Source organism: Anas platyrhynchos, chromosome 18 (genome assembly GCF_047663525.1).
Source record: "Anas platyrhynchos isolate ZD024472 breed Pekin duck chromosome 18, IASCAAS_PekinDuck_T2T, whole genome shotgun sequence".
NCBI classification, from domain to species: Eukaryota; Metazoa; Chordata; class Aves; order Anseriformes; family Anatidae; genus Anas; species Anas platyrhynchos.
In genome coordinates, this window is record NC_092604.1 from 4,595,156 (window position 1) to 4,621,877 (window position 26,722).

At 54.5% G+C, this 26,722-nt stretch overlaps 2 protein-coding genes across 7 annotated transcripts in view; both read left to right on the forward strand.

The window, feature by feature from the left end:
* Positions 1-217: 217 nt before the first annotated feature.
* On the forward strand, positions 218-10,455 carry TOR4A (torsin family 4 member A). 6 transcript variants are annotated; one of them, XM_038164989.2, is made up of 3 exons: positions 218-698; positions 792-828; positions 7,386-10,455. In XM_038164989.2, the coding sequence occupies exon 3, from the start codon at positions 7,426-7,428 to the stop codon at positions 9,157-9,159; it is 1,734 nt and encodes a 577-aa protein (XP_038020917.2). In that variant the 5' UTR covers positions 218-698; positions 792-828; positions 7,386-7,425; the 3' UTR covers positions 9,160-10,455. The 6 variants fall into 6 exon arrangements, with proteins under 6 accessions (XP_038020917.2, XP_005027576.4, XP_027326751.3 ...); XM_005027519.6 differs by lacking the exon at positions 792-828 and having other exon boundaries at positions 221-698; XM_027470950.3 differs by lacking the exons at positions 218-698; positions 792-828 and adding an exon at positions 2,193-2,349.
* Positions 10,456-25,801: 15,346 nt separating this feature from the next.
* Positions 25,802-26,722, forward strand: part of LOC101791127 (discoidin domain-containing receptor 2) — a 58,306-nt gene continuing 57,385 nt past the window's right edge. The window contains exon 1 of the mRNA XM_027471208.3: positions 25,802-25,954. The gene's annotated coding sequence lies outside the window, so the exon portion shown is untranslated. The remainder of the gene's footprint in view (positions 25,955-26,722) is intronic.

The window sequence follows — 26,722 nt, forward strand, 5'->3', positions numbered from 1 at the left end:
AGGCAGTGGCTGCACCGGGTGCATTCGCAATGGTTCTGAACTCCAAACATCTGGATGCTCCGCGGCTGGGACGGGGAGGGCAGACACACTTCGGTCACACGAGATCAAAGAAGCCACCAGCTTTGCAGCGGGGCTGTCCCCGGCCACCACCAGCGATGGAGCAAGAGCTGGCAGCTGGGGCTCAAAAGCAGCTGCAAGCACTGCCGGGGCTGGTTGTGTTTTGCTGATAGCCACAAAAAAAAAATGTTTCTCGATTGGCGTGCGTGTGACACGGGGCACACGGGGCCCTTCCCAGCCTGCACAGAGCCGCGGCGGAGCTCAGCACGGGACGAGCAGCCTGCCCCAACCCGACCCCGATGAGTTTGCTGGGGCAGGAGCTGCGCCCGTCCCCGCCACGTCCCTGACTCAGAGCCACGGGGCGAGTTTTGCTGCGGTAGGTTCAAAGCGCTGCAGTAGGAAAAACTCCGGTTTAATGAGCGCTTCAGCTGCGATGGAATGTCAAGGGCTTGAAGTTAATTGAAACAAGCCGGGGAGGGAATTTTTCAGCCTGAGCTGAGGAAGCTAGAAAAAAAAAAAAAAAGAAAAACAAATCAGGGCGATTGGCTCATCCCTGCACCGTGCAATGGGAACGCTCTGGCCAGCGGAGGAGACGCCGCATCCCGACCGGACCCCGGCTCAGGCCGTGCTGGGAGCACCAGGTACGTGCCCATTGCAAATCGCTTCTGCTGCCAGAGGAAAGAAAGAAAAATGTAAAGCCTGAAAGCTCGTATTGATCCTTCTTTCCTCCTCAGGTGCTTAGAAATGGCTTCAGTCCCTCTGTGGCGCTTTGTAAGTGTCCTTGCTGCAGAACATAAACTATTTTGGCGAATGCTCGTTTACACAGGGAAGTGCTAAGATCACTTTATTTATCACTGCTTGCGAAACAAGACGTTATTTATGTTATCGGGGGGATGCGAGCAATGTGATGGTGCTCGGGTAACGTGGGAGGGATTGCTGGGGCCACTCACCGCTCCCCTGTACTTTCCATTTTTTTTTCCTCTTTTTTTTCACCCCTGAACTTCCACATTTTTACTCATGCAAAAAGCTCCCGGTGCCTCCCCCGCTGGCTGTCCCTGCATGGCTGGGACCTTCCTGGCCTGGCCGCAGCATTCCCGTGACACCACCGAGCCTGGCACGTGAGGGGCTGAAGCTGCCACGGCCGCTTTGCTTGGTTTTTTCCTTTTCTCATTGTTTTAGCGAGGTAGGGACATAGCTCCGCTCAAGGAGAAACAGGGGCTTCAAACGGGCATTTAAGAGTTTCAATCTGGACTGGTCTGCTCTGAGTTTCTTTAAATAGAAACTGGGTGGAAATCTTTGCTCTGCTGCGAGAAGAGTGGTGGCAATCATTTACCTTGCTCTATTTATAAACTGTTTAGAAAGCCCACCATAAACCAAGCAGGATGCCTCTTCCCTACAAGGGACATTCCGCAGCCCACACGTAAACTGTTTGGGTTACTCAGGACACGTTAAACCAGGGCTGCTTACGAAAGTTGGAAATTTTTGCTAACAGTCAAACAGGGAACAGCACGGAGCTGGGGCCAGCTCAGTGGCCCCAGGGCCACATCCTGCCCGGGCAGCCTCTGATCAGCGTTTCTGCTGCGTGGTATTGCACTGAGCTTGCTGCAATTTGTGCTTTTGGCCAAAACGCTGGGTTTTGAGATGCTCCCACCCTGCTGTACCCACTGTGGGAAGGATTACAAAATCCTTCTTTTTTTTTTTGTTTTGTTTTTTAATTCTTTTATTCTTCCTTTTTTGGGGTCGCAGCACCGGCTGCCTCCCATGGCCCGAATATTTCCCAGGAGCACGGGAGCTGCATCCTGGGCGCTCCTCAGCCCCTGGCAGCACCCTCAGCCCCAGCTGCACCTGGGGATTCATTTCCCTCGCGCTGGGGCAGGATTTGCATGCGCCCGGCTTACAGATGCCACAACGTGGAGGAAAACAGCAAAGTTGGTGTGAAAGCAAAGGCAGAAACGGGAACGTGCGGGTGCCCGAAAGCGGTGTGCTGGGTACCAGCAGGAGGGACAGGGGATCCACTGGTGTGCTTACCCACGGGTGATGGGCACCCCGTCATTTCCCCTGGGATTTTTCACCCCTTTAATCCCCGGGGGGCCCTGGCTGGGGCCGAGCTGTGGGAGAGGCCGTGTTTGGGCAGGATTTGCATTCCTGGCCCTGCAGGAAGGGCCGCAGCAGCGCCCGCAGCCGTTGCTCTCAGTTCCCCGTGCGGGCCCCGCGAGCGGCCGCTTCCTTCCCGGGGGGGCCCAGGCTGGGGCGGGCAGGGAGCGAGGGCAGGGGGCTCGCAGGTGCCCCGAGGTGAGTGGGGGGCTTGGGAGGGGAGGGGGCTGCCCCCAACACCCAGCCCCGCTCTGCCAACCTGCATGACCCCCATGCCTACAGCCCCCACACTGCGCTGCCCCAAAGCAAGCGAATGCCCCCCCCCCCACTGCTCCCCAAAAGTGTTCCCAAATTCTCTGCCTCCCCCTGCACTGCCCGACACCCCTACTTGTTCCCCCACTGTGTGCCCCCCATTGCACTGCCTGCACATGGGTCCCCCAACGTGTTGTCCCCCCCCCCAGCACGTCCATCTGCCCCCAGCTTCGGTGGGATGTATGCACCCCCCAACACCACCATCCCTCGGTGCTTTCGCCCTCCTCTCACTCTCCTGCAGTGTTTTGGGGGCTTCCTGCTCCCCTGAGCCACGCGCTGGGGATGCTTCACTCCTCTCCTGAATTATTGCAGCCCATTTTTTCCCGGGCTGCTGGTGTTCCCTAACAGCCTTCAGGCGGTGGCTGGAAGCCTCCTGCCCTCCTAATTGCTGCTTTTAATGAAGTGGGAAATATTGCCTTTTATTTTTTTATTTTTTGGTGGTGTTCAGCCATGCTGAGCTCTGCTGGGGCAACGCTCCCCCATTGCAAACCCCTGAATTAACCAAATGCCTCTTTTTCCATCCGTGAGCGTGGCAACTCCTGAAATGCCCACCCCAGCTCCTCCGGAGGGGACGTTGCAGTGGCTGCCACCCCAGGCACCGAGCCCCTGTGCCTTCATGATGCTGAAATCCCCACATTGACAAGGATTTGTTAGGCAAATCCCCCCGGCTGCAGCAGAGGTGCGTTCAGCAGCCCCATGCAGGCTTGGAAAAGTTTTAGGATTATTTTTTCCCACCTATTTTTGGTCCTGGGCAGCTGCTCTTGCGGGACCAGGTTTCAACTCCTTCTGTCCACTTTCCCCTGGGGATTCACCCAGGAAAAAAAAAAAAAAAAAAAAAAAGAGCTCGAAAGAGTGCCCAGGGATGGCTTTGGGGCTGAGCAGGCATTGCCAGTTGGTGCTGGCTTTTGGGAAAAGCCCAGCGGGACCATGCGAGCACAGGTGAGAGTGTGGGGCTGGCAGGGCAGATGCCTGGGGGGGACGAGCTGCAGGTGCAGCAGCCTCTGCACAACCAGGGCTGCAAAACCCCACTGATTTTTGTCTCTCCCTTAATGCTGTCAGTGGAATAAGCTGAACTCAATCAAGTCCCCTCTGCAGTGGGCATGGGTGCTATAAAGGGGATAAAGGCATCAGCAGTGATGGGGGGGGGCAAAGCTCCTGTACTGCAAAACCCAGAAGACACAAACCAATGCCTCCCAGCTCACTGTTTTTGGCAGGCTCACTATTTTTTTATGGACTCACTCCTTCCTGGTTTCACCCTCTGGCTTTGCCCCAAGCTGCACCGATAACCCCCGAGCACACCGCAACCGCTGTAACCTCTCCGGTGCTGGGCTGGGGTTAATCACACCCCACAGGGTGGGGATGTTTTGCCCAAAATCAGGGCTCTCGAGGCTGATGAGCTCACCTGGGAGCCCCAGCCACGCTCGGCAGCCTTCGCACTCCTTCGCACGAAGCGGCTGCACCGGGCGCTGAGCAAGAGAAGGGCGAAAACGGAGCGGCCGGCGGAGCAGAAGGAAGTGCCGCCGGGGCCACTCCTCCGCGCCATTTCCTCCCTGCGCCTGGGTTTTTATACGGATGCAAGGGGCAGCGCGGGCGGCCGGCCCGTCCGAGGCCTCTGCCTGGGCTGGGGTGACCGAAGGGGAGCACCGGCGGCCGGCCCCGAGGAGAGGCTGCGGGTCCCTGCACGCCATCCGGCCCCGTCCCCTGCATGCCCTGCAGCCTCGCACGCACCGAGCTCCGGTTGGTGAAAGCCTGGGGTTGGGCGGACAGCTGGCTTTTGGGGCGTCACAGGTGGGTTTTGCATTGCTGCCACCTTCGTGCGGTGTTTTGGGAGACAGCGAGCATGTGCGTGCCCTGAGACACAAAGAGGTTTTGGGGTACGCTCCCAGGCTGGCCCCACGGTGCAGTGATGTGGGTGGCACGGCGATTTGGGTGGCACGGCGATTTGGGTGGCATGGTGATTTGGGTGGCACAGCGATTTGGGTGGCACAGTGAATTGGGTGGCACGACGATTTGGGTGGCACAGTGAATTGGTCAGCATAGCAGTTTGGGCAGCACAGAGTTTTGGGCATCTCAGACTTCCCAAAAGAGCCAGGGTTTCCGCTCCTGGCCCTTTTGTCCTTGACTCTCTGCATGGGGCCCTTTTGCTCACATTTCCCCCGGATATGTTTGGTAGCAGATGGAGGTGGTTGATTTCAGCACGATGGGGGTGGGCAGTCATCCTTTGGGGTTTTCCAGCTGTTCCCTATTTCCCAGCAGCTTCACCAGCCCCACTTCTCCCCTTCTGCCGCCCAAACTGCCGGGCTCGGGGTGCAGCTCCCTGGGTGCTCAGAGCCGCAGGGACGTGGCCCCACAGGCTGGGTCAGGCTGAGCTGGAGCAGGGCGAGAGATGGCTGCAAGGACTGAGGGAAAGCTGGTGGAGGAGATCCGGAGCTTCCTCCAGAATGTTTCCAAACTCAATCCCTTCTGTAGGACTGGAGCAGTTGTGGGGAAGCGACTAGCGGTGTTTGCACGAGCACTGGGGATGCCGCAGATCCCATTGCTGATGCTTTTGCTTATTATTTTCACCAGACATCCTAGCAGGGTGCTGAAGGCACGTCTCCACATGCTGCCACGGCTGCCTTCCCCGGCCCTGTTGAGCAAGCAGGGGCCACTCTTACAAAATTCAAGTCCTCAATAACAGCAGGTATTAGGCCCTGACTCACGGTATTAGCAGGATTATTTTATGCATGACTGGACGTAGTCGTTGCTGGAGATGGGGCTTGGTGCCTCCACCCAGCCTCCTCCAGCTCAGCACGGAGGCCTTGCCATCCCATGCTGGGGGACGGATGGCTGCTCAGGCTGTCGGCTGCTGGGGAAGGGGTCTGGGGACCCCCAGGCTCCAGTCATGGGCATGGTGGTGGCAGTGGTGGAGCCACACAGCACTTTGGCCAGGGCTGCAGGCAGCAGTGGGGCAGCAGGTTGTGACCCTGCAGCACCCATTGGGGTGTGTTTGGGATGTGGCACTGCTCCTCACGTTATCGCTCCGCTCCCTGAACCCTCGCATTTCCACATCCCTCTGTACCTACAGGGATGAGAAAACTTTGTGTGTGTGTGGTGGCATGGAGGGGGGTCAGCCCCCAGGCAAAGCTCCACGGTGCAGGGCAGCTTTTGGGATGGCCACACCAAGGAGCCTTGTGGGCAGCGCGTGGGCAAAGACCAAATGAGTGGGGGAGAAGCAAGCGTGTGGCCCCGGGGTGGTGTGGGGACAGCTCAGGGACCCCAGCAGTGGACCCCAGCCCTGCTGGCCCCACCGCCACTGCACTTCCTCGCAGGAATCTTGCCTGGCTGGTTTTATTGCAGGGCACAGCCAAATCCTGCGCAGGGTCAGCAATTAGCGCTCAGGGCTAATTGCTGCACGGCAGCAGCTCACACAGCCATTAGTGCACGGCGAGCTGCCTGCTCTGGCCCAGTTCCCACAAGGAGCCGAGTGCTGGGTTCGGGCACAGCTTCCCTGATGTAAAAACCCTCGCCTGAGCATGACATGTTGCAGGTTGGCACCTTCCTGCTGCGCCGCGGCGAGCGAGCACCGAGCCCTACGGTGGCCACCTCTTCCCCGCAGGTGCGAGGCTTTTGCCAGGGGCTGGGGCTGATTTTCCAGGTAGAAAGCAGCTCTGCTCGCCTTGCCCGTCCCCGCTTCCTGCTCGTGGGCTTGGCGATGTCACCGCAGCCAACTGTCCCCTTGCGTCAGTGCTGGCGCGGTCTGGAGGCGGCGGGGAAATGCCCTCCCACCGTGACACAGCTCTGCCGGCAGCATCTTGGTGCAGGGCAGGGAGCGAGCCGGCACTGGTGCTGCTGCACGTGGAGGTGGCCGTGTCCAGACCCGAAGTCCCGCTTCCTCCTTGGGGTTTCCCCGGCAGTTTTGTGCTCCCATCATCGTGTCCCGCTGCCGGAGCGCATCCTCTTCCTCCCTGCTCACCGACCGAGGTTTGTCTGTGCATTCCCCATGCGGCTGTAATTTTGGGGGGATGCTCACGGCCCTGTGTTCCCCTGGGGTTTCATGTGGGAAGTGGGGCAGCGAAGGATGGGGGACAGGAGGGTGATGGGGCCGTGGGACAGCCCCACTCAGCTCCCCGTGGCAGCCTGCAAAGCCTCAGCACAGCTGAGAACGATCACCCCGTGCCACAACCAGTGCCTGGGCTTTTTGGCAGCGAGTTACCCCATGCACGCTTCCACACCCTGAAAGATCTCCGTGGTGGACAGGGAAATGTTTCCTTATGGGGGTGTGTGTACGTGCGTGTGTGCATACACTGGGGCGGAGGTGTGGTTTTTGTGTGCTGCTCCTGCCTGGCAGATGTTAGGGAAATCGGAGGGGGCAGCTCTGGCTCAGGGCAGGGTCTGCCTGCCTGCGGTCCTGCTGCTTCATCAGTTGGGCCCAGGCTCCATCCACCAGTGCCTGTCTGCCCTCCAGGAGTCGACATCTGGGCACATTGGGGGGTTGCATGGTGGCATAATGACATTTTGGTGGCGTAATGATTAATTCTCGGTTCCTTTCCTAGTCGTGCTTACTGTAGCTTTTGGTTTTTTTTTTTTGGTCTCTGTCGAGGACTGAGCTGATGCAGTCCTGGCAGCACACGTCATGGATTCTGACCCAGCCAGCTCTGAGCTTTCCTTCTGTGTGTGAGGCCAGGGTTATCTTCTGGGAGAGGCATTGATTTGCATTTATTTACACTGAAGTTCACCTGTAGCCTTGTGTGTCTGGGAGGTCTTCCAGAAAGTTAGCTGAGGTCGGAAAGTCTCCCTCTGCCACCCTCCTGTGGCTGATGGCTACATATAATTGCTCTGCTTGTAAGAGAGTGGGATAGCTTCCTCGTTTGGCTGCTGTTAGTCACTTTCTGATCTTACATAGATTGATTTTATATTGTCCTTTTTTTTTTTTCTTTTAGCAAAAAAGATGATGTGAATGTGCTGTAAGAACCAAGTGAGATGGATGGAGAGCTGTCCTGTGAGAAGGTGGATGGAGAAATGCCGGCTGACATGGGGGATGTGGGAGGAGAGATGCCAAGTGCTGAGAGTGATACAAAAGGAGAGATGTCCAGTGCTGAGAGCAATGTGGAAGTAGAGATGTCCAGTGCCGAGGGCGCTGGAAAAGGAGAGATGTCCAGTGCTGAGAGTGATGCGAAAGGAGAGATGTCCAGCGCTGAGAGCGATGTGAAAGGAGAGAGGTCCTGTGCCGACAGTGATGCAAAAGGAGAGATGTCCAGCACTGAGAACAATTCGAAAGTAGAGATGCCCAGTGCTGAAAGCAATGCAGAAGAAGAGGCCCCTTGTGCTGAGGGCAGTGTGGAAGAAGTGATGCCCTGCACAGACAGTGACGGGGAGGGAGAGATGCCCTGTGCTGAGACTGATGCAAGAGGAGAGGCAATGTACTATGAAAGTGATGAGGAAGAAGGGCCTGATGCTGAAAACCCTGACTCTTCAAAGAAAATCTCGTTTATTTCTTCTCCCTTGCGGGCAATTGTCCGCCTTCGACGGCGATACCGGGTGCAAAAGAAAAGCCGCCTGCATTTAGAGCTCCCCCGAGAAAAATCGTCAGAGCATGTCCACGCACGGCTGCTCCAGAGGCAGTTTTCCCTGACCCGATCCAGCCTGTACGGCTCCTCCATGTCCTTCTTTAATCAGAGTGGCTTTGAAACGTCACAGTACTTCACCTTTGACACATCTGTGGAGCAGCGTTCAATGAACAAATCCAGGCGGAAAAAGAAACGAAGGAAATCGCGGATAGTCCTGTATCCAGATAAAACAAAAAGATACCTTCCAACAGAGGAGAAGAGCAATGCGAAACGCTGCCTCCTCTTGCTCATTGTCATTATCTTCTTCCAGATTCTCAATGCTATAGAGAACCTGGATGACAATCTCCAAAAATACGACCTCGATGGTTTAGAGAAAACAATGCACCGGGAAGTATTTGGGCAGAAGGTTGCTGTGGAAAGTATTATGGAACTGCTGAAAGACTATCTGGCTACCCACATACACAACAAGCCTCTAGTAATTTCTTTAAATGGCCCAACAGGGGTTGGGAAGAGTCACGTCGGCTGGCTGCTGGCCAAACATTTTCGTTCTGTCATGGACAATGACTTCGTGCTTCAGTACTTTGTTATGCATCACTGCCCAAACGGTGTGGCTCCTCTTACTTGCGAAATAGATTTGTCTAAGAAAATTTCTGACATGGTTACAAGAGCAGAAATAGAAGAGAAAATACCACTGTTTATTCTGGATGAGGTTGAGCTAATGTCCCCAGTCCTGCTGGATACTCTCAGCCGATTCTTTGAACCCAATCAAACCAACGAGTTCCTGAATGCCATCTACATCTTAATAAGCAACATAGGAGGTGGCGAAATAACCCAGTTTGTTATCCAGAATGCATCTGCTGAGCTTCTGCGTCAGCAGAGGGGAGCTGAAGAGCTGCTGAGAATTGTCCAGCCTGTGCTGATCCATACCCACCCTCTCTGGAAGTCTGCAGACATCATCCCCTTCATTCTCCTGGAGAAGAGCCACGTCATCAACTGCTTCCTAGAGGAGATGAGGAGGGAAGGGCTGTATCCCGACCAGGACCACGTTGAGAATTTAGCCAGCCAGCTCAGTTACTACACTACAGGTGACAAGCAGTACTCCAGGATGGGCTGCAAGCAGGTCGTGGCCAAAGTCAACCTGCTGTAGTGACTCACTGCGGAGACTGAACCCTGTGCTCAGGATTTACAAAATTCTGGGCTTACAGAGGAGTTTTACAGCGGCCTGTGGTCCAGGTGGCCTCCCGTCACCTGCTCAGAGGCTGCCCTGGTTGAGGCAGTGGGATGGCAGCCTGAGCTCCTCTGCAGCACGATCGCTCTTCTCCAGATGCCTCACTTGTTCCTGCTGTGCTGTGAACAAGGCACGGTCAACGAAGCCCAGCAGCCTCCCAGTAATTTGGAGATGCTTTGTTTGTTCCTCACGTGTTCATTCAGGATACTGGTCATTAAGGAGTTGTGAGATGAGAACAGATGTTGTGGGGAACAAGCCAAAGGGAAGGAACCATGACCCATTTGGGTTTGCTGTCTCGGCAGCACAGGGAGCTGCATCTCGCTCCTTCTCCAGGCTCAGTCTTCACCCCTTCGTTCTTCTTGATCCTGGCTGGTGTTGTGCAAGCCAGGTGGCTCTGCAGAACAGAGGCAATGCTGCCAGCATTGGGGATGCCTTGAGAATGGAGAATTTGTGGCCCCTCAGCCCTAAATGCCTGGGCAGTCAGAGCTCTGCCTTCTCCATCTCCTACGTGACCGCACGCTCCTGAGGTTGCTTTGTGTTCTTGGACTGGTTCCTGAGCTGTTGCTCGGCTGAGCTCATACCTGAGCTCACCTTTGGCACCTCCAGCGAGGTTTCTGCCCTGCGAGTCTGTCTGGGCTCGCCTTGAAGACTGTGCCAGCCAGGGCAGAAAGCACTGCCAGAGTGGTTGGGGTCTGGTGCAGGCAACTTGTCCTGAGAGCTCTTCTGCTTTTTGCTCCTGGGTACACTTCACCGTGCTCATTATCTAGAAAGCCCAAAATAGCAACTGACAGATATTAAGCAACACACACTGGAAAAGACAATTTGGGCTGTCTGGGCCAAGGGCGGCGAGATCCTGGGCCCGTTCCTAGTGCTGCAAGGCCAAAAAGAGGTTCTGTGCCACTGAGACCTGGTGGAGAGCATGTGGCCTGGAAGCTCCTCAGGAAGAGCACAGGTCCTTGTTTTGAGCAGGCAATCGGAGCAGGTATTTATGGCATTGCTTTTTCAGGTTTTGGTTTTGTGCCCAGATCCCCTTCTACAGTTTGCTGTGAATTATCGTATACATAATCCTGTGGATGTTTGCACTGGTTGGTTGATTTGCCTCTTTCTAACTGTTGGTCTTCAAAGACGTCCATCACAAACTCCTGTTTCCAGAGCTATTGTCAGGAATAAATCCAAACTGTCCTGAATAAAATCACTCAAAGTACTTTTCCTCTATTTCACTGAAATGTGGTTTTCCTCTGAATTTTCTCTTCTGCCTCAATGCAGCTGACTCAGACTGGGAGCAAAGGCTGCAGCTTTGCTGAGTGCTTTTTGCAGACCACCTCGACGCAGCGTGCGCAGCTCCTGGGGTTTGCCTGTGGTAAGCCAAATGCCCCAAAACACACAGTGCAGCAGCACAGAAAGCTGGGTGCTGCACGGCTCCTCCACCCTTATGGAGCTGCCTGGGGGAGGATGAGGCCGGAGACCTTGCAAATGGGCCCTTGGCTGAGACAATGCGAGGCTGGGAAGCCTGTGCGTGGCTTTTCCTCTTGCAGCTGCCCAGTGGAGAAGCCTTTTTCTCCTGCAGAATTGCCTGTGAGAGCAGCTGGGGCAGGGAGTCCACAGGGCTGGTTGCATAGCTTAGGGGAAGGGCTCTGAATGAAGCTGAGCCACCCTCTAGATACAAGTGCAAGAGGGTTGATCTCCACAAAAAGTGACGTGTGTGAGCTGGTTTCCATAGCTTAGTAAGATTTTACCACCAGCACAGTTAATGTGTTTTTATCCTGGATAAGAAACAGAAACAACACAAGGGCCAGATTCCCTCCCCGTCCAGCTGGGAGAGGGACAGAGGTTATTTCTGTTTTCTTCTGCCACGGTCTCCCTCTTCTGGGAGGAACTCAAAGCTGAAGGCTATGACAGGAGGGGTCAACATCACCCACGCTGCCCGCACTTGGGAGCGGAAAATGTGACCAGTGGCTATCGTGTCGTGCTCCAGGGTGCTGAAGCAGGCACCCGTGGGCATTGGGTTGCAGGTGGCTTCTGTGGTGGTGTCAGGACAAGCAGCAGTGCTGCCTTCAGAGTGCAAAGCAGTCCTGGCTCTGCTGAGCACAAGGCATGAGGTACACTCGTGCATTTAACGAACTGCCAAGGCTTTTGCTTCTTGTGAAGCTTCTCTGAGCAGGAGGCACAGCTTTCTGCTGCATGAAGGGCGGCTTGGGGACCACCTCAATGCTGAAGAGCCAGTGCTGGACATGTGCTGGCCCTCCCCCTGCGCCCAGCACTCCTGGCAGCCTCCACCTCTGGAGGCCTTTGTTGGAAAGCATGGGCACCTCCAGGCTAGAGAGATGACTTTCCCTGCTGGACGACTCTCCAGGCTGTTCCCAGGACTGGGATCCCAACTCAGACAACTTCTCCAGGTTGTCCCAAGTCCCAAGAGCTGGTTGTCCCAAGGTTGTCCCAAGAGCTGCTCCTCTGAATCACCAGAGATGCTCCTATACCCACCTGGCACCAAAATGCTGGGTGACAGGTCTGGATCTAGCAGTAAAGATCTCCTCTGGTGAAGCTTGAATGTGATGACCAGATAGTGGTGGCTTGTCTTTAGTCCTCTTCTGTCTCGAATACTCCTGAAACAGGACCCAGGGTGCTCCCAGAGAGATTTCTCTCCATGGCTGTGGCTGAGGTGCTATGGTTCATGTAGATGAACCTCTGAATTCCCAGGGACCTGTTCTCCACTTTTCTCCCCTGACCCTTTTTCTCCTACTAAATGAGCCGCACAGCTCAGTACAGCCGCGTCATGCTGGCCCCTGTTCCTCTTAATATCTTTGTTATAGTCAATTGTGGAAATATGGCTCTGTAGGAGATCCCACTAGGGATAAAGACACTGATGACAGCTGCACCTTTGTTCTGTGCTTTCATCAGCTCCACAGGTGAAAGGTGGCTGCTCTAAACGTGGGAGCCACCGTATATATTTGGTATAGGTGTGGCTGGGATGGCATCCTGTGTTGGCAAAAGAAGGCGAGAGCTGTTGTTCAGCCAGAAACACCTCCTTGTTGAATTTGGAGCTGTATTTTGCTGTGGGCACAGCACCACGTTTGGCCCCGAAGCAAGGCATCGCTGGCTCCGTAATTAAGGCAGCTCTAGGAGAACTACTCCCTATCATGGGCTGGTGGGTGCTCGTGGGGACTCTGCACCCTGAAGCCAGAGCCGTTTTGGGGCTGAATTCTCTTTTAGCATTTACCATGGGGAGAGGGCAGAGTGATACCAGGTATGTGATAGTGAGGATGTGGAAACCGCTGCTGTTGCTGCCTGTGGAAGAGGCAAAGGATAAAGGAAGGTAAAAGTAAACATGAAATGGTTCATCCATCTTGCCCAGCACTGAAGGTATGACCACGTTGGCCTGGTCAGTTTTGGGCTCAGATCAGGGATGGGGATCCCCACGGCCCCTGGGCACAGGCTGCTTCACCACCACGCGTGGCACTGTCAGACCCCAGCCATGGCAGCTCCAGGAGCATCTTCCAATATCACAGACACACCTAATTAATTGACAGCTATTAGATCACCAGCAGGGCCTGCCCTGACCAGCCACACCCCATGCCAAGTCACCCCCAAATCCTATAAAAGCACAGCTGAGACATCAGTCCCTGCGGGAGCTGTGTCAGAGGAGCGCTGGGGCCCACCTCAGCCCCGCGCCTGGCTCAGCCTGCAGCCCGACATCCTCAGCTCATCGCCATGGACCAGCCCAGCACGACCTTGAGACCTGGGCTGACTTCCCAGCCCCAGCCCGGCCCCAGCTCGGCACCATGGCGCTGCTGGATCTGGGCTCTTGGGTCACCCTGGGCTCTCAGCTGGACCCGGCCACCATCTCGGGCCTGCCCTGGTGGCCCATGCAGGTACTGTGGGGGCCAGGGAAGGCGGGCAGGCCATCAGGCCGAGCACACAGCTGGTGGGGAGCATGGAAGGGAAGGAAGTGGTCAAGGCACCAACAGCCTTCTCCCCGTGGGTGCCTAAAGCTAAAGTGGACGGAGTCATCCCTCCCTTTGGGGTCAGCTGTGTCTGGGGTGTGACCCGTGTTGGCAGAACCCCTCCCATTTCCCCAGAGGAACCCCCCAAGGTGGGGGATGCCTTGCCTCAGATACTTTCACCCCCTTCCCTGCCAAAGCAGCTTGGCTTTGGGTTGTGGGACAAATCCCTGGGGTAAATCCCAATGCAGGTTGTGGGCAGCCTGGCTGGGCTCCATGCCCCATCCCGAAGTCATCTCATTTCCCTCCAGGTGCAGGAGATGTCCCTGCCAAGCCGTGCAGGGCACCCCTGTCCCAGGGGTGTCCCCAGCCCCCTCCATGTAGTCTGGGCTCTGGGTGGGTGGTTGGGGTTTTCCCTGCATTTCTCCATGAACGTGGCCCAGCTCCAGCCCGAGGAAGCAGGTGCACGCACTCTTTCTGTGTGGGCTCTGAATAATTTTAGCTGCCTCCAGGAGAAGGGGTTTGTGTTCAAGTGTTCCTAAAAAGGAGCTAATTCGAGCTGGCTCCATCCATCAGAGCCTGCCTAAAGCTGCCTCTGGAGGTGGGTGCTGGCTGATAAGGCTGAGCCCCCCTGTTGTTTTTTTTTCACCATGGGACAATGATCCAGTGGTGGTGCTGCACCGCAGAAATGTGCCAGCCGTACCAGTTCTCAAGTGCCACCAGTGCCACCAGAGCTGCTCCTCCTGTAGCGTGCACACCCTCGGTGCCACCCAGAGGGACCTTGTCCTTGCTGGCCGGTGCCTGTGGCCGTGATGGCTCCACCAAGAGCTGCAGATGAGGTGTGACATCGGCCTGAAGCACCTGAGCAGTGCTTGCAGATGGATGCAAACTGGGGCACCACTTGTAGGGGGTGCAAGGGCAACAGTGAGGCAGTTCCCACATACGCTAATGGTATGTCCTGCAAAGGGGAAGGGAAAGCTAATGATGAACCCTAGAAGGTTCAGTGCTCCAAGGTGAAGTGCTCCCAGTAGTCTTCACTAAAAACTGTAGCTGCAGCCAGGAAAGCAAACTTTGCTCATGTGTCGGGCTACAGTAGGGGGAAAGAAATTGAGAACAGCTCAGCTGGGGTTTCCCAGCAGCTGTGGGTGATGAAATTCATACGAGGAAATTAATGCAGAGGAAACTGCAACAGCTTGTGAGACTGCACGGAAGTGGGGTGGGATGCCAAGAGGCTGAAGGGGAAGGAGCACCCCCTTAGGAAGGGTGGGAAGGCCCAGGGAAATACAGGAGCAAATACATTAGCAGCAAGCACATAGCAAATAAGGGAGAAGTAACACCCAACATCTTCCAAGCTATGACCCCAGAGTTTAATTTTCTCCTTTATTGGGGTATTTTGGAGAATATCTGTTAGTAGTTGTTATTTGGATGAACTGGAAGGAGCTTTCCAGAGCTGGGTCCCTGTGGGATGCTCTTTGGACGGGCAACCCGGAGTGAGGTCTGGCAGAAGGAGCAGCAGGGGAGGGCAGGAGCGAGCGAGTGCACGTCGCGGGATGGGAGAGTGAAGGGCTGGAAGGAGAACAGCCCTGGGGCATCGCCACGCCAGCAATAACACCATGGGGCTGTGGGAAAGGCAAGCATCCCATTAAAATGTATAAATAGGTGTGTTGCATATACAAGGGATGAAGTAATGCGGGGCTGCGGCTGGTGTGCGGGGGCCTTATTTGGGCACCCTGGTAGGAGGGAGCCCGGGGCTGTGCCGCGCGAGCCATCGTGCCCACAGACATGAACTGTGGCGGGGAAAAGTTTCAGGTGAAACATGATAAGAGCTTTCAAATATGCAAAAGATGGGAAGGAGACAACGGGGCTCGGTTTGCCAGGCTCTCCTCATGCAGGGCGTGGAGTCAGCTCTGGAGAACGTGGGTTAGGTTAAAGTGCAGGAAAATTGCTGCGGCAGCAGAGCACAAAAATGGGTTGATGAGAGCAGCCACAGAATTGGTGCCATTGAGCCGGGGGATGGAGGAGGATGCTTGAGCAGGGCTTGGCCTTGGTGGGCTCACGGGCTCCTGTTTTGCTTGTCTTCTGTCACCCCTTGGTGCCTGCCAATGGCTCAGCTGTAGCTTTGTCCTGCCCAGCAGACAGCTGATCTCTTTGCAGAGATTGCACCAGTTTATTGTTACACCTCTTTAGTTGGGTGTGTTTGGGTTTCTAAAATACCTGGGTTTAGGTGCAAAGTTTCAGGCACCTGTATCTGAAAAGGGCCAGGCTGGGGAAGTGTGGTGAGATCAGCAACCTTCCCAAAGGGACTGATTTCCCAAGTGGGGTGAATTAAAGGATGAGGGAATCAACTGGCACTAAGAGCAGAGTATGCAGAGTTAATTATTTAACTAAACCAGGCTAGAACTCCATTTACTTCCCCTCCACTTTTCCTTAACCTTCCAGTTTATTAATAGTTATTGGATATAATTTCAGGGTGTACATGTGGAGCCATCTCAGAGGACTGGCAGCAATGCTGCAGAAGGGGCAGCTCTCTGCTGCGTGGTTCCAGACCCTCTTGCTCCCCGGGTCACTGGGCAGATGCAGAGCTCTGCCGTGGGACTTAGCATCAGCTCCTCCTCCTCCTCCTCCTCCGTGGGGATCGCTGAAAAGAGCTGCTCCTGGCCATGTGCTGGATGTGTGCACTCTGGGGTTTTCAGTGGATGCTGTTCTGAGTTTATTGACATTGAGCTTCTTGGGTAGCTTTTTATCAGCTGATCCCTGAGGCTGGGATTCAGCTCTCCTAATTATGCATCCTGAGAAGGCAGTGAGTCGGGGCTGGGACTTCCCCAGCCCAGCACTCTGGGAAGAGCCTGTCCCAGAGACCAGACCTGGGAAGTGCCACCTGGAAACCCCTCTCCAAGCCATGGCTCCTGCTCTGTGCTCCCCGGGCAGGGTCAGGCCCCTGGGGCCATGCGATGCCCATGCAGTGCCCAGGTTATGCCAGCCCGGTGCAGCTCTGCAATCCTTGATGCAGCAGCCTCAGCATGCTGCTGATGGAAGCCACCATCACCACATCTCACCCCCGGGTGCCCTGCCATGGTACCCAGCCATCCTCACCCAGTATCATCTGCCTAGGACAGCGTGAGTTCCACCAGGCCATCTTGCCTCGCATTCAGCTTTTATTGTTAATCGTGCATTGCCCTACAGGGACTTAACCCTGGGGACAAGCCTGCAGGGACCATAGTCTTCCTCCCACCCATGTGCTCCAGAGTGGGGCACCTCACCAGTTCTCCACAGTTTTTGTTTTTTTTTTTTTTTTTTTTTTCTAACTTTTGGCATTAGCCCCAGCTTCACCAGAAGGAAGAGTCCTCAGAAGCCCATCCTGCACTGGATCCCAGCACCTGACCCCTGAGAGACATGTGTGCAGTGGGCATTTTTGTGGTCAGCAACTGATATGTAAAAGGAAAGGTAAATCATTAACCGCAGCTGAAGACCTGTTTTGCCCCTCTCCTGCTCCTGTAACTTGCCATGCCAGCCAAATGCTCTCACTCAAATCAACCCCATGTGGTGGGGTCTTACCTGGTCTTCTAAGAAAAAACAAACAAACAAACAAACAAAAACACAAACCTGGAGAAAGATACTCTTAGATCTGAATGGTTTTCCTCTTAAACTTCTTAAATAGCAACAGCTGTGTGCAACTACAAAAAGAGTTGCTGACATGACTGTCTGAAATCAGAGGGTGCTTGGTGCCATGTTCCCCCAGCTTCCGTGTTTTCCCAATTCTTAATTTCCCGGTAACTTTTCTAAGGCTGCAACCAAAGGCATGGCATGTACCCTGTGTACCCCTGTTATCTGGTGCAGTTTGGCACTACTACAGTTTGGCGTGCTGTTTCTGATATATCACAGCAAACCACTTAGTTCTTCCTGAGATGACTTCATATATTTCTTCCCTGTGGGATGAAGGTTTCTGAGTCATGGGCTTGCTTTGCCTTCATCGGGGTCCTGCCATCTCTCCGGGTGCTGCTGGGGCCTTGGAAAGTCAGCGCTGAGCTTTTGCTTTGAGCGTGAGCTGGTCCTTGGCTTCAAGGTTGTTGCTTATCTCTCCGATGCAAAAAAAGGCTCGTGCCTCAGACCTTGGGTTTGTCCCAACTATTTCAGATGATGTAATGAGAGTTTCTGCCCCTCCCTGCAAACTTGCCTAGCACAAACAGCACCGTGATTCTCGGATGTCTTGAGGTCAGAACACAGAACTGAACACTGCGGAACGCCTTGGCCTGACGCGACCCAGTGTCCTCAGCTCGTTCAGTGCTGTGGGCTCCATCTTCAGCTGCAAACAAAGCTCCACACCAGTTCTGCCAATCCCATGACCCATGCCAAGGCCTTATGGGTTGCATGCTTATGCCAAGGATCCATCATCTCCACCTCTGAATGCTGATCCTGATGCATCCAAGGCTCATGGTTTTGGCTTTGGTGATCCATTGGTGAAATGCTCTGAAGTCTCTAGATTAGACGGGATGGATAATGTTCAATTCTTTGGATCCAGTTCAACAAAAATTGTTTTTTCATCTCCTTGCACCTGGTGGGCAGAAGATCTGCTTCGTGCAGTGCTGATTCATCTTAGTTCTTCTCATTTGAGGAGGATCCAGTGACCTGCTTGGACAAGCTCACCTGGGAGTTATAAATACATCCTTGGGTAATCATACTCACATGATAAGCTAATGGGTAGTGATGATTGCCAGTAAGGAGAGGATTTGTCCCTACAGGTCGAGACCCCGATTTCTGGGGCTCGTTTTGAGGTTGGGTTATTACTCACGTTCCTACAGCTGGGTGCTGGGCAGTGCTGGTGAGATGGTGCACGAGAGGTGCAGGATGTGGAACCTCACTGAGAAACCTCCAGGTGATTAACACAAAGTGATGCCGCTGGTGACAGAACTGGGGACAACTTCTGGACAGGCTACATTCCTGGCCACTGGGAGCTGCCCATTACCTGCACCAAGATAAACACAGCTCATGGTGGGACAGAAACTACATTGATCTGCCTCTCTGCGTGGGGATGGCCCTGGCTGAAACAAGAGGGATTAACTGTACCACCAAATGTTTGATTTGGGCTTTTGACATCCACCATTCAGCCAATGCCCAGGTGCATTTGGTGCCTGGTTTGGGCAACTGCCTGCACCATGTTGCCCTCTGAGCTGAGTCAAGCAGGCCTGAAGCCCATGTCCCGGCGGCGGGAGGATTCCTTACTAATCCCCAGCCTGACTCATTCGCGTGCGGGGACCAGGGCGGGTCCAAGGGCTCAGGCACCACAGGGCAAAGCAGCAACAACCCAACATGAAAAATACTCTTATCGCGTGCTTCTTCTAAACCACTTGCATGATTTAGGTGCTTCCTGATGATTTTGCAGGGATTTGCACCAGCCGTGGGAGGTAGATGCTTGGCAGGGCTCCCCTGAGACACATTTAGCCATCAGGGGTAGGAAGACCCATTTCACCCCACTCTGACCAGTGTCCATGAGAGGTAATGGCTAAAGAGGCTGCTTGAATGGATTGCTTACCTCTTAGGAGTTGTCCTCCTGTGAACTGACAATGATTAGGTGACTGTGGAAGCAGCGATTTCTGTTTCCCAACCCTCTGTTCTTTGTCTTATAGGGGAAAAATGACCACCAAAAGCCATCAAAGTCTGTCTTTATGCCCCAGTTGTGTCTCAGGTTTAAACATGCTCCTGGGCAGTGTAAGTGACTGCACTCAGGAAGGCATTTTGCAAGTGTCTTGAGGAAAGTCACTGGCTCTGGCATTTGGTTTAAATGGTGTTAGGGTTGATGGCAAAAGCCACAGGTGGTGTTGCCTCATGGAGCTCCTGACACACCTCCTGCACCTGGCTGGCACAGAGACCTGGGAATGGGGCTCCAAAGGTTGGCGTCTCTGCCTTGGTAGCTATTTTTTTTTTTTTTTTCTCTCTGAGACCTGGTTTCCACTGGGATCATCCCCATGGGAGTGTTCACATCACCGCAGCAGCAACATGATGATGCTTTACAAGGCAGAAGTTGGGATGCCTTGCAACTTAAAGCCAACCACCATTTTGTTCCTCCAAGAAGGATCAAGCAGGCTATGCTATACAGCCCAAAACAGTTTAAAAGTGAATTTGTGCCCTTTGGACATGCTTCTTCATGGTGACTACAGGCTGCCTGAGAAGACCTCACAGAGATCAAGTTATATTGGGTTTTACATTGACTATCCCGTAGCTGATTGCCAAAGACATTTTGCAGGAGCCCACTTTTCATCCCCACCTGCCCTGGCAGATATGATCATGTGAAGTACCCCACGACAACAAACATACATGAAGTTAGCAGCTAAATCTTCTAACTTCATGACAAAGATCCCATGGAGAGCTGTGGAGACCTCTCCAGCAGGTCTGTGGGCACCCAGCCCTTTCAGGCTATGTTTAGTCATCATAAGGCACAAAGAATTTGAACACGAGTGTTATTTTTTCCTTTTCTGGGCATATCTGGGATTGAGCTTGCCAGAGCAAGTGCTGAGGTGCTCATCTTCTGGGGCATAGTGCTGAGATTGCACAGGTTCATAACAGAAACTGGGGTCAAATGCACCCCTCCAGCCATGCTGGCGGATGGGTTGGGAAGGAAGCTGAGAGTTTACCTGTCCTCAGACTCCTTTTCTGTTCTTTATAGCAGATTTGTGGATTTTAATGAAGGCTGTGCTCTCAAAAGCACCGAAATGTCTTGAGGCGAAGCCTTGATAGACAGCTGTAACACAGGGGAGCAGAACTGGGAAGGAGAAAATTTGGAGCATGCTCTCAGCCTTCTGTTAGCAGCGCGTGCCCGTGGGCAGGTACGGGGTGCTGGGGGCAGACATTCCTGGGCGGTTTGTGAGTCAGCCGAGCTCCTCCCATGACAACTTCACTCATCAAAGTTGGTATTTATAGCACGGGTAGGAGTAGGGAGAGAAATCAAAGAACAGCTCCCCATAAAAACGCATAAATCACTCCAAGAGTTCAGCTCTGGGGTTCTGCATTATTTGCGTTAACGAGAACGAATAAAAGCGCTGTTGTTATTAGTAATATTTCTCAATATTATTTCATTGGTCTGCTTTTTCAATTAAACAATCTTTAAGCAGAGAGAGATTTCCATACAATTCTCCCAGCTTTCTGAGCTACCCTGACAGGCTGCTATGGACATGCTGCCTTACACGGGAGAAAATATTTTCTCCAGCACATATCTGCTGAAAAACAATTCAGAAAACCTGCCTAGGCCGATGCTTGCTGTCCGAGCTGTCGGAAGACCTCCAGGCCTTCCAACAAAGCGAAGCAGGAAAGCCCGGAAGGTGCTGTACCCAGCCCGGGTGAGAAAATATTTGCCACGCCCGGAGAAAGACCTAGTCAAACGTTGGCTGTTCTTCTTTGTTGGCATCGTCCTCATGCAGGTCCTAACCGAGGAGCCTGAGCAAGAGAGACTGGCTGGGGGAAAAGGTCCTGGGCAGCAGCCGCTCTGCGCACCAGCAGCACCGCCAGCTGCACGGCTCGGGGCAGCAGCAAACAGCTCCAGAGAAGACAGAGCCGTTTCAGAGGCCCTGGCAATCACTTTCTCATCGGCTTACAAGCACCAGCCTCTCATGCAGACCACAGCAGATGTGCCACAACAAGCCAAGAGACAGCCGCACGCCTTCTGCAGGCAATGCTTGACTGGTTTCTCCCGTGCAGAGCACTGAGCTGTGTGCGAGAAGCTGTCCTACTCCTGCTCTTGGACACCGGCTGCTGGAGCACCGTCAGCAGCATAGGTTCCCTTGTGAACTTCTGCACCCCTCAAGGGGACACGAGGACTCTGGATGGTGGCACGGGACCAGCAGTAACCAGAGGAGGCATCGAAGAAAGCCTGGGGCTGCAGCAAGAGCCATGCAGTTTTTAATGCTGATCCATTTGTGACTGCAATTATGGACGGGATTTCCACAAGCTGTAACAAAGGCTGCAGGCATTACATTTGTACGCCTGCATCGGGTTTGTACTGTGCTAACCTTTTTGTGACTGTTGTATAACTTCCTTCAGTGCCTCTGTTTGCATGTTGTAATGTGGTGTCAGCTCTCACGTATTAGAAGAAACCTAAGAGAGTGCAAAAATCCTGTGTGATTTTCTCCCTCTGTAATGCTGTAGAATTAAAACTGTTAAGATCAGACTTTCACAACGTGTCAACTAAAACTTTAAAATTTAGAGTTGTCTCCTTGCTGCACCCTCAAATCTGCTGACCATCCTGGGGAAATAAAACTGCCAAACCAGCAAGAACAGTGGGGTCAGCACCACAGCAGGGCTTGGGAGCCGACTTGCTGGTGCCCAGCACCAAGAGAGGGTTCACAGACCCAGGTGACAATGAGAACCACAGCACTGGGGTGAGATATTATCTTGGGAAAAAAATGGAAGATCCCTAAAGGAAACCATGGGAGCGGCTGGGAAAGAGGGCTGCTCAAGGGGGAGGATGATCCAGAAACCATCAGGTCTCTTCTAGCCAACACTTCCACCATGCTTATCAAAGGGTTTTTTGGAATTTAGCAGTGCTTTGTAGTTCTGGGTGAAGGAGGGCGTTAGTGACTGGTCCAAGGCAGCGTGACCCCAGATTTTTCTGAACAGAGTAAATGTGATTGCATCTGGGGTCCACATAGCGAGGTGCAGCTCAGAGAGGAGCTGCTGCTTCCCAGACACAGACAGGGTCCTTGTGTTAGGAATGAAGAAATTCCAGGCTCAGGACCTGCTTGACCTTGTCTGGCCATAGGGCTTGTAGCAAAGAGACACTCATATCTCCTTGCTGGAAACAAAGAGCCCAGGACTTTCAGTGGAAGCTGTTCCAAGTATCCTGGGTTGTTTTATCACTCATTCCCTGAGGCTGGGATTCAGCTCCTCTAATTATGCATCTCAAAGAAGTCTGCATAAGTCACGGTTGGGATTTCCCCAGCCCAGCACCCTGAGAAGAGTCTGCCCCGGAGCCCAGAACTGGGAAATGCCACCTGGAAACCCTTCTCCAAGCCATGGCCCACGCTCCAGCCATGTGTATCTTGTGTGGCAGGGCTCGCCCCATGAGGGTCAGTCCATAAGACCACGCTCTGGTTTTGTAGCCCCAGCCTTGCCCTTCAGACCTCCACCCCACCCTCTCACTCTGCAGGGCAACTTCCAAGTTTTGCTGACCTACTCAGAGCTGCGTCTAGACAGACTTCCAAAATCTCCAGGCATGGAGATCCCACCACCTCCTTGGCCAACCTCACCCCATCACCTGGAGCTTAATTCAGATCATTTCCATGACAGCCAGCTGGCGTGACTCACTTGTCTCAGAAAGCAGGTCTTTTCATGGAAATAGCAATTAGTTCCTCAGGTCCTGATAAGAGCAGAACTCAAATGTTTTGTAATGACCTAGAGCGTGACCCATGAATGGAAGGAAGCTGGATTGCACATGCAGTGATTGCAGAAGAGGTGTGGAAAAGCCAAGAACAGCACTGCAGGCCAGAACACAGAACTGTAGGGTGCTGCAGCAAATGGCAATTACAAAGAGACCAGCTTATCTCAAAAAAAAAAAAAAAAAAAAAAAAAAAAAAATCTGAAAAAGCTAAATCACCAACAGAACTTAGCTTAATTTCAAATAGAAAATAAAAAATAATTATAAAAAAAGAGCAATCAGTCAGTGTGCAGCCAGGGAACTGTCTGGAGGAAGGAGCTGCTGGGACATGATGTCTATGAGTGGTGGTCCAGGATCAGTCCTGCAGAGGGGCTCCACATCCCTTGGGAGGTGCTGGGGAAGACGGTGAGATCACGGGGAATGACAAAATGTGGAGTTTTGTAAACTCATGACATAGTAAAGGCTGTTCAAAATGTAAATGTCGTTCAGCAATGGCGGGCGGGTTGAACTCTTCCCGAGCTGACTGCAAATTTAGTGAGCGAGGACTTTCCTGCAGCGCATCCCAAAGGCATCACGAGAGGGCAGCAGAGACAGAATCTGAGCAGGACCCGCACGAGTGGCCTGTGGTGTTTTAGACACCCGAATATGAAACTGCAATGCTGCATCTGCAAGAAATGCTGAAGATGCTATCACTGCCTTGCTGAGAGCTGATTCGGTGGGAAAGCAGAATCTGTCAAAACAAATGAGTGTGCTGGGATGTAAACCAGCAAAGTGAATACAGAGAGCCCTTAAATATAAAAAAAAGCACTGCACGTTCACTCCCAGCCCCGTGCAGGGGTCACGGCTCCTGGTGGCTGCCTTTTCTGCAGGGCAGCCCCCTGCACCCCAGCTCTGTCACCCTGGAGGTCTCCACCTCCCCCTGAAGTCTCTCAGCCTGTGTTGTGCTCCATCCCTTCCCACAGCTCCCAGTTCCCTGCTCTGCCCCCTCCAGATCCTTCCCAATCCACACAACATCCCCAGCCCCTCTATCCTTGAACCTCCCCTTCCTCCAACATCTCTCCTTATCCAAGGCTCTTTGGGCCACCTCAGCTCCCTTCCTGCTGCCCTGGAGCCCCCCAGTCCCGCTGGCACAGGGACCTTTGCTCCAGCACATGTCCGTGCTGGTAAAATCTCTTGCCCTTTAAAGCAAGCAGCAGTATTGAAGGCAGCAGTATTGAAGGCAGTCTCTGGGCATTCCTGCCCTGTGCTGTGCCTGGGAATGTCCCTGGGGAGAGCAATGGATGTGCTATCCCAGCTCAGTTTGACATTACACATAATAAGGCTGCTGTGCCCAGCAGTGTCCCCAGGTGCTGTTTAATTAGTGCTATGGACACATCCTTCAGGACCAGGCATGCTGCATGATGCAGCAAAGACACTCCAAAAGGGCTTTGCCTGCCCTGTGTCCCTGATCCTACAACACCCCTGTGACCCCCAGTCCACAAGGCCATCCCAGAGTGGGCACAGTGGCTCATCCCACAGTGACTCAGTATTTTTTTTTCTGATGGACACACAAACAGATTGTTCGCAGCCTTGCTAGTGGGGACCCAGTCTCCAGCACCGTAACAGATCTGCGTCAGGCTTTCGTCTCTGCCCAAGGCAGGAGCTGCTCTCCTCCCTGGGCGCGAGGGGCAGCAATGCAGCTCCGTGCGGAGGCGTGCCATGGGAACTGTAAACACAGCTGCTTTCATTAGACACATCATTCACCCTCTGGCTCCCTCTAATCCCGCCTGTCACACTGATGGTGTCTCAGGAGTGTAATGGAGAAAATATTAAAATGAGTTTTTGTAGCTGGGTTGCATGGCCTCACCGTGATCCTACGCACTGCGTTGCACAGCTGGATGTCTAGAAAAGGGGAGCCTGAAAAGATTACTGCAAGTACAACTGGAGAAGACAAAAGTGGAGGAAAATGATGTGGAATCAATAAACAAATGAAGGACCTAGTAAAACCACACCCGAGCCCATGCCTCTCATTGCTTCAGTGTTAAAGAGACATTCTACAGCTAATAGCCACGAAATTGAAAATGGGGTGAAGTTGGGTTTGCTGTTCACTCAGAAAAAAAAAAAAAAAAAATTAAGAGTGAAAATCATTTCCAGGAGACCAAGAACACCAGGTGATGAGGACCATGGGGTTACCCTAGTGTGGTGTCTCCTCTTCCAGCCTGGCTGAAGGAGTGTGCTGGGGGTGGTGGGGGACATGCTGGCACCAGGGCAGTGATGGGAGCCCTTGGGGACACAGCAGTGACCAGGGGTAGTGTGGGGTGTGAAGTGGTAACCCGGGGACATGGCAGGGCCCTGAGGTACAGGGGTGACCCAGCAGTGCCATGGGATACACGAGGCAACTTGGGCCATGGCAGGCATGTGAGGTGCACCGGGGATACACAGCTAGACCCTGAGGTGTGAGGGGTCAGCAGGGAACACTGTGGGGCCCTGAGGCATGTGACGGGGACATGGCACACCCTGAGGCACACGAGGACACAACAAGGCAGTGAGGCACACGAGGGACACAGGGCTCAGCCCTGAGGTGCCCTGAGGCGTATGGGGGACACAGGGCTCAACACTGAGGTGTGATGAAGGACATGGGGACACGGTGCTCAGCCCTGAGGTGCACTGAGGGAAATGGGTTCAGCCCTGAGGTGTGCTGAGGGACACAGGGCTCAGCTCTGAGGTGTGATGAAGGACATGGGGACACGGTGCTCAGTCCTGAGGTGCACTGAGGGAAATGGGTTCAGCCCTGAGGTGTGCTGAGGGCCATGGGGCTCAGCCCTGAGGTGGGATGAAGGACATGGGGACACGGTGCTCAGCCCTGCGGTGTGCTGAGGGCCATGGGGACACAGAGCTCAGCCCTGAGGTGTGCTGAGGGACACAGGGCTCAGCCCTGAGGTGTGCTGAGGGGAATGGGTTCAGCCCTGAGGTGCACTGAGGGACATGGGGACATGTGCTCAGCGCTGAGGTGTGCTGAGGGACACAGGGCTCAGCCCTGAGGTGCACTGAGGGACATGGGTTCAGCCCTGAGGTGTGCTGAGGGCCATGCGGTCACGGAGCTCAGCCCTGATGTGCATTAAGTCACACGAGGCTCAGCCCTGAGGCACACAGCAGCGCCCCGAGGCACGCTGCAGGCACAGGCACACGGCTCAGCCCTGCCTCATCGAGGCCCCGAGGCACAGCGCCCCCGGGAGCCCCGCTCCGCGCCCCAGCAGCGGCCGCTCCCCCCCCCGCTCCCTCCCTCAGCGCCGCGGCCCCGGCAGCCCCCCTCCGCCCCGGGCTGTCGCTTTAAGAGCGGCGAAGCCGCGGCCGCCCCCGCCCTCGCCCTCCCGGCGGCCGAAAGGGGCCGGGACGCAGCGCGGCCGCCCGCAGCCGCCGGCCGGGCCCTCAGGTAAGCGGCAGCGCCCGGCCCCGCGCCGCCACCAGCGGGGGAGGCGCTGCCCGGGGCGGCTCCGCTCCGCCCCCCCCCGCCGGCGGCTCCGCGGCGCTCGGTGCGGGGCCCGGGGCGGGGAGCGGCGGCCGAGCCGGGGGCTCTCGGTGCTCGCCGTAGGCCCCGCTGCGCCCTCCCGGGGCCGGCGGCGGCTGCTGGCGGCCGGGCCGGGCTCCGGGGCACGGCCGGGGCCCCTCGGAGCCCCTCAGAGTGGCCCCGGGGCCTCGGTCGCCTCCCGCCCCCGGAGCCGCGTTACCCGCGGGGCTGGGGGGGGGCACGCACGGGGCTGGCTGCCTGTGCTCCTCGGGGGTCTTGTGGGGTTTTGCCCCTTTCTGAAAGCATTCCTTTTTTATTTTTCATTTTTAAGTAGGGTTCTGTGGGAAAACATCGCTTTTAAACTTTAGTCTGGGCTTTTTGTCTGGTTGCCGCTGGGTGTTCGGGTTTTTGGGGAGCTCGGTGCGTTCCCCTCCTCTCTGCTCCTGGCCCCTGGCGTGGTTTTGTGTCTCGGGCTTCCCAGGGGGCTGATTTGGGGCAGAGGGAGGTAGGAGCAAAGATAAAATACGGGAGTGTGACCCTGTGTTTTGTGGGCTCCTCTGGTGGAATTTTTAAGCACAAAAGGGAAGAGGAAAGAAAAGAAAAAGTGATAAAGTGGAACTCTGTGTGCCTGGCTTTGTTGGGGCAGAAAGGGGAAAAATGTTACAAGGGAACGGCACCGAGACTCCTGTCTCG

Coding starts and splice junctions, on each gene's coding strand:
- TOR4A (XM_038164989.2), top strand. CDS start 7,426: ATGGATGGAGAGCTGTCCTGTGAGAAGGTGGATGGAGAAATGCCGGCT.